The 6,647-nt window shown below is 25.3% G+C and overlaps 1 protein-coding gene across 1 annotated transcript; it reads left to right on the top strand.

The window, feature by feature from the left end:
- Window positions 1-3,747: 3,747 nt before the first annotated feature.
- Window positions 3,748-6,048, top strand: LOC107017079 (probable trehalose-phosphate phosphatase 6). Its single transcript, XM_015217355.1, has 9 exons — window positions 3,748-3,816; window positions 3,923-4,063; window positions 4,649-4,720; window positions 4,853-4,948; window positions 5,053-5,109; window positions 5,204-5,305; window positions 5,513-5,590; window positions 5,691-5,831; window positions 5,923-6,048. The coding sequence occupies exons 1-9, from the start codon at window positions 3,748-3,750 to the stop codon at window positions 6,046-6,048; spliced, it is 882 nt and encodes a 293-aa protein (XP_015072841.1).
- Window positions 6,049-6,647: the final 599 nt, after the last annotated feature.

The raw sequence follows: 6,647 nt of genomic DNA, 5'->3' as shown, positions 1-6,647 counted from the left end.
TATATTGCATCTTTGTATCTCACTTGCTGCATTGCAGAGATTTAGAAAAAATTTAAAAATTAGTATGTTATAGTAAGCTTTTATTATGCGCAATTTAAAAAAAAAATCAATTAGAAAGATTTATTGTTCATATATAGTCCTATTTTATATTTTCTATAAAGAATTTATTTTCATGGCTCGAATTTATGAGGACCTTCTGATCATATGATAATAAATATGATTATACTGTGTCATTGCATCTCACTTAATTTGGTGAATTATAAAGATTAAAATCTTTAAAGAAAAAGTTGATCTCATTATATGCGACATTAGAAAAAATACCGAACGGAAAATTTACTGTATATACATAGTCTTGTGTTGCATTTCTACAAAAGAGTTATTTCACGTGATTACCCTCTGATTGCATAATAGTAACTTTGCTTATCGTGTCAAGACTTCCATTCAAAGATTAAAATCTAATTAATAATTAAGAAAATATAATCATTCTTTGATTAAAAATATTACATTTATAAAATTTTAGAATTCAAACAAATGTTACATTAGTAAGAAGATAGTACACTGTCTACTCAGTTTCTAGCCAATAAAATCTATTTAATTGCAAAGATATGGACTTTAAGAAAGAGACATTAATTAAAATATTTAATCATAAAGACACGTGAAATGGTCATTAATTAATCTTAATCAAAAACTTTAAAGTGTTGGTAATTTTTTCAACGTGGATGCATTTGAAGCCAACAAAAACACTTTAGTAGTTGTTAAATTAAATTTTGGTGGAATTTTTCGTTGTATAAATGGTTGGACACATTAAAAATTAACTAATATTTGGAAAAGTCAAAAACAATTCTCTTTTTTTGACAAATCTTACTTTAGATTGTCATTATGTAATACTAAATTAAGATTAAAAAAAAGTTATTACGTGTCAAAAAATTAAGCTAACCAGTGTTAATTAAACTATTTGATTATGAGATTAATATATATAATTTACAAAGTACAAAGTACAAACTACAGTGCTACTTCAACTATCATTGGCCCCAATTATTTTTTGAGAATCGCATTATAATACTATAGTTAGTGGACTTAATTATGATATATTAATATAAAGTACATATTCTCCTCAACTCTGAAGTATACTTTATATATATTGTGTATAAATTAAAAATAACAAAGGTGTATCTTTAATTATATCAATCATTAATATATAAAAACTTAATTAAGAATACATAATTAAATAGATGGAAACTAATAAGACGGAGAAAGCTAGGCACCATGCAAAAAGTTGATAGAATGCATGGTTGTGTCCTAATTTTCACAAACATCTCTATTTCATCAAATTTTTATTTGAATTCATATTTATAGTTTTATGTTTTTTCATACGACTTGAAATTAAGAATTTTTGCTACATTGGGTGAGTAAAATATAACTGATCCACTTTCATTTAAAACTGGACAAAATGCGAAGGAATTCAAATTTGGATTTAAATACAAATTTAAAATTTAAAATTTATGCGTTCTTTTCATTATCACTTCAAGTTATCAATTACTAGGTTTACAATTTAAATATTTATATACATGATTAATGGGTAAGGTAAAATTATAAGGTTCACATAATGTATAAACGATATTTTACTTTAAATTTGTCTCTGTCAGGCGAGGAATTGCATATAACAAATTGAAATGTATCTTCCTAATTGATTTAGATAATTACCGTTTGATCAGATTTTAAAAATTTATCTTCAAATAATAATTTAATCATGAAATTTTAATCAAAATTTTAAATTTAGATCCTCAAATATTTTTAAGTTCTCAAAAACTAGTGCATACGAGTTTTGAGTGTCAGGGACTTGCAAAAATATATGTCCTAAACAACTTCAAAAACTCAACTGTTTATGATGATTATTACTCAATAACAAAGTATAAATGATAATAAATATGTTGTGACAAGTTAAATTATATTGATAATGTAAAATATTTTTATATATTGCTTATGTAACTTAAATTGTAAGTATAGCAATGGAGTTTTGGACATACAAACTCAATTACACTTAGATCTCAAGACCTAATTCTTTGTCATTGGAAATTTTTATGCAACTAGTTAATTATTAGTCCATCTTAATTTTGTCTATATCAACTAATTAAAGTATAAGTTTCATAAAAGTAAGTAATTAAGAGAATATGATGAAGAAATCATTAATATTGCAAAGTTGATTGAACTCATGTTTTTCCATTGTTAACATGTGACAAGTCTTCACAAATTACTTCTCCATGAAGAAAGAGTCAAAAAGAAAAAGGAAATTAGAATCACTAATTAATTACCAAATATAATGTAAATGCTAGTAAATATTTCAGAATATATTGGTATGGCAAACATTGATATAAATATATAATTAATCAATTCACAAATCTTTGACTCGATTTGCAAATTAGTTGGTCTATAATTGTGCAATAGCAAAATATATACGTTATAATTAAGGATCATTTTTACTCACATTTAGCATAGTTTGCCTTATGATTGTGTAATTAAACAAAAAAAACATAATATGTGTAATTTCCTGCTTTAATTAAAGATTTTGTATATGAATTTAATTTTACCATAAAATTATTTTCCTTATCACTTTGTTATGTTTCGCTTTACTAGACTCAACTTGACTAATCTTCAAAGACAAGTCTAAGTAGATTAATACAATATTTTACATTTTAAATTTAGATGTTTGAGAATTACATAAAAAAATACTTTAAGTTGCAATTCTTCTCATATTAATATAATGCGAAAAATATATGTTAAAATATTGGTTAAAGTTCACATAGTTTGACTCTCGAAAAATAAAACATGACACATAAAAATAAAAAAAGTGAGTATAGTAAGGACAAAATCAAAATAACTTGTGTAATCCCACTTTATAGTTAAAGGTTTTGAATTTATACTCATTTTGACTACGTTCTGTTGACTTTTACTTGTCATATTTCACTTTATGAAAGTCAAATTAACTGATCTTGTGGAGCCAAATTGAATTAGGTTAATTCACAGATTCATATAATCAAAAATTATATGAGAAATATTATAAATTATAATTTCTTTTATGTATATCAATATAATAAAAAAAGTACATTGTACATAAATTATTGGTCAAAGTTATACATACCATTTGACCTTTTTTTTTAAAAATAGAGCAAATAAAAATAAATTAATGAAATAATAAAGACAGAAATAACATATATGAACAATGTAAGTTCACGCTATAATTAAAGATTATGAATCTAGACTTGTTTTTGACTATAATATTGTGAGGAACTTACCTTCTTTTCTTTTTCTCACTTTAATATTAATTCCTATAAATAGACTCGAAATCTTCCTTTCATATACTCCCTCTTCTCCGACAGAAAAAATAAAATAAATCAAACTGTTGCAAAAGAAATAATCATCTCCATAGGCATAAGGTATTTTTTCTTCTTTTTTCTTCATCTAAATCACATGTAAATTCAATTAATTAACACAAGCCTTGGATATGTTTTGATTAAATCGAAATGGTACAATAGCTACATATATGGATTTCTTTTTATTTGGGTATTTTTCTTTTTGTTTAAGTATTTTTTAGTATTATTATGTGAAAATCTTAAACGTTGAGATTCAAAATCAAAAAAGAATATAAAAAAGAGTCTAGTCCTTATAGAATGTATTTTGCAGAATAACCGATATATATATATATACACGCTGGTTTTAACATTATTTTATTTTCAGTTGATTGAAGTCATGGGATTGGCAAGACTCTCATCGATTGAAGATGGAAATGCTACTTCAATTGAATATGCTTCTTGGCTGGTAAGTTTTTCAATAGTACTTTTTTAATCATAAGGTAAAGATGTGAATACTTTTTTGTTTAATTGAATATGAATTTTGTAGCAAATTAATTTAATTAATTGATCAGGTGGAGCATCCTTGTGCATTGGAAAAATTTGAAGAAATGATGAAAATAGCAAAAGGGAAAAAAATAGTAATATTCTTGGATTATGATGGCACTTTGTCTGATATTGTGCCCAACCCTGAAGAAGCTTTCATGACTGACAAGGTATATATTTAATTAAAATTCTCTCAATTTTAATAATTTACTTGTCTTTTTTTTAAAAAAAAAATTTAATTCTCTCACAAGTGTATTCACATTTCTTATTTTTTTTTAACAAAAAACCCTTACAACTAGCCAAGTTAAAAAGGGATAATCCACTTTTTATAATTCTTAAAGTAAATTCAAAATTTGCATGATCTCATACTAATTCTCCACATTTTGACCATCTTGCTATAGTTATAATAGGAAGATTTTTAACTCTCCTCTTAATATTCATTTTTAGTCAAATCAAGACATTTTAAATTAGGTAAAAGAGGAAGTGTGCATTAGTTAATTAAAATGCATTATATGGAGAAAAAAAAAGAAGAGAAAAGAGTGTGGATATATTTATAGTACTAGGTTTTCTTTATTTTAAAATTTCAGAATAACAATAAAGTCTTCTCCATGTAACTTATATATATTTATACATATATGATTAGTGAGGATTTATATAACCAAACAAAGGCAACGTTCTCTATGGCGTGTGTATATATATATATATTATATGTATAGTAATTATGGAATTAATTGAGAGTTTAACATAAATTGCAGATGAGAATGGTGCTAGGTGAAGTTGCTAATCGATTTCCTACAGCTATTATCAGTGGACGAAAACGTGAAAGGGTTTGTATATATTTTACTTACTTTAATTAATCATACATACAAATACAATTAATAATTTAATAAGTCTTAATTATAATTAGATGTGATTAATCCTACTTACTTTTTTATTATTATTTGTGTGTGTGATTTTAGGTACAAGATTTTGTACAATTGAAAAATGTTTATTATGCTGGAAGTCATGGGCTTGATATTGAAGCTCCTTTGGATTCAACAAATTCAAATGAAAAGGTTGGTTTTTTCTTTAATGAATTTTAATTGATTTTGTGTCGATATACTATGTGATACTTCAAAGTTGTTAATTCATTTTTATTGTTTGTTGTTGGCAATTTCAGGATAACAAAGTTGTTTTCTATCAACCTGCGATAGAGTTTTTACCTGAAAAACAAAAGGTATAATATATGTTTAATATTTTGATTTGAGTAGAAAAGTCTTTTTTCCTTTCTAATGGTTGCATTATTCCCTAATTATTTTTTCAATTATTAGATTCTTAATCTGTTGGGGGAGAGAACCAACGGTATCAAAGGAGTAAATATTGAAGACAACAAATTCTGCATTTCTGTACACTACAGACATGTTCACACCAAGGTATAATTTTTTCCTCCATAAACCTGTATTTGCATGTGATTTTTTAAAATAAATATTAAATTCCAAACTCGTTACTTTCGTGTTGAAACAAATAAGTTTAAATACTAAATTCGTCTTAGGTCAAAAGGTGATCTTATACATGTATATTAAAATCTTAAATATCTTTATTCTGCCTTATTTGTTAACTGTAAACTCTAAATATTTCAGGACTTTGGTACTGTTGAAAATATTATTTCTGGTGTCTTAAAAGAACACCCAAACTTTCGTGTATCAACAGGAATAAAGGTAAATCTTTTCAAACATATTTATGTGACTTTTCCTGTTTAATCAAACTTTATGTTAAATTAACAAGAATAAACAAAACATTTTTTTTTAATCAATATAGGTGTTTGAGATAGGACCAAATATTGTGTGGAACAAAGGTCATGCATTGGAATATTTCTTAGAGAATCTTGGATTTGGAAATTCTGATGATGTTTTCCCAATATACATTGGGGATGATCGAACTGATGAAGACGCTTTCAAGGTAAATTCTATCTTTGATTTTGCATAAAAATATTTAAATTTCTACGTGTTATTATTAAGAAAATAAAATATACGTATTTAAAAATTTGTAGGTATTGCTGAAAAGAGGACAAGGTTTTCCAATTGTTGTTACCGCTGCTCCAAAAGACACCAACGCGTTGTACTCTTTACGTGAGCCAAAGGAAGTTATGGAGTTTTTGTTAGGTCTAGTGGCTTAATTTGGAGCAATAGAAACTTATTTAGATGTTTTTAATATAATATATAGTTTAGATTAAACTGTTTAGTGATCAAGAGGTCAAAATTGGAACATGCATGTTACAATTGAATGTGATTTATTATAAATTGTATTTTTGATGCAATTTATAAGTTTAGATTTCCTATCTATATGATTTACAAGATGCATTTTGTTGAATGCTACATCTATATTTCTATTATTGTCTCCTACCAGGCGATTTGATGGGTAGGAAATCATTTTAGATTATAGGCGGTTTGATGGGGGAGGAAAATGACTTTCCTTTCAAAATTACTTCAATCCATTATTTTTGTTTTTTTTTATCCTATTCGTACTCTGTACCCGATCTTTTTCATTCAAAAAAATAATTAATATTTTTTTATTTTTTAAATATATTTTTATTTACCACCAAACCAACCCCCTTCAAAGTTCAAAAAATAAAAGATAATTTTCTTTTTTTTTTTGGAAAATATTTAAAAAATTTCATATTTATTTTACCTCACTCAATCCTTACTACCCCTACCTCCACCCGCATAACAAAAAATGCTTTTAAAAAATATTTCAAATTTATTTTTTTAAATTTTT

This window comes from Solanum pennellii, chromosome 4 (genome assembly GCF_001406875.1).
Source record: "Solanum pennellii chromosome 4, SPENNV200".
Classification (NCBI taxonomy): Eukaryota; Viridiplantae; Streptophyta; class Magnoliopsida; order Solanales; family Solanaceae; genus Solanum; species Solanum pennellii.
The sequence above is the reverse complement of the archived record's forward strand: the minus strand, read 5'-3'. Positions and strand labels throughout refer to the sequence as shown.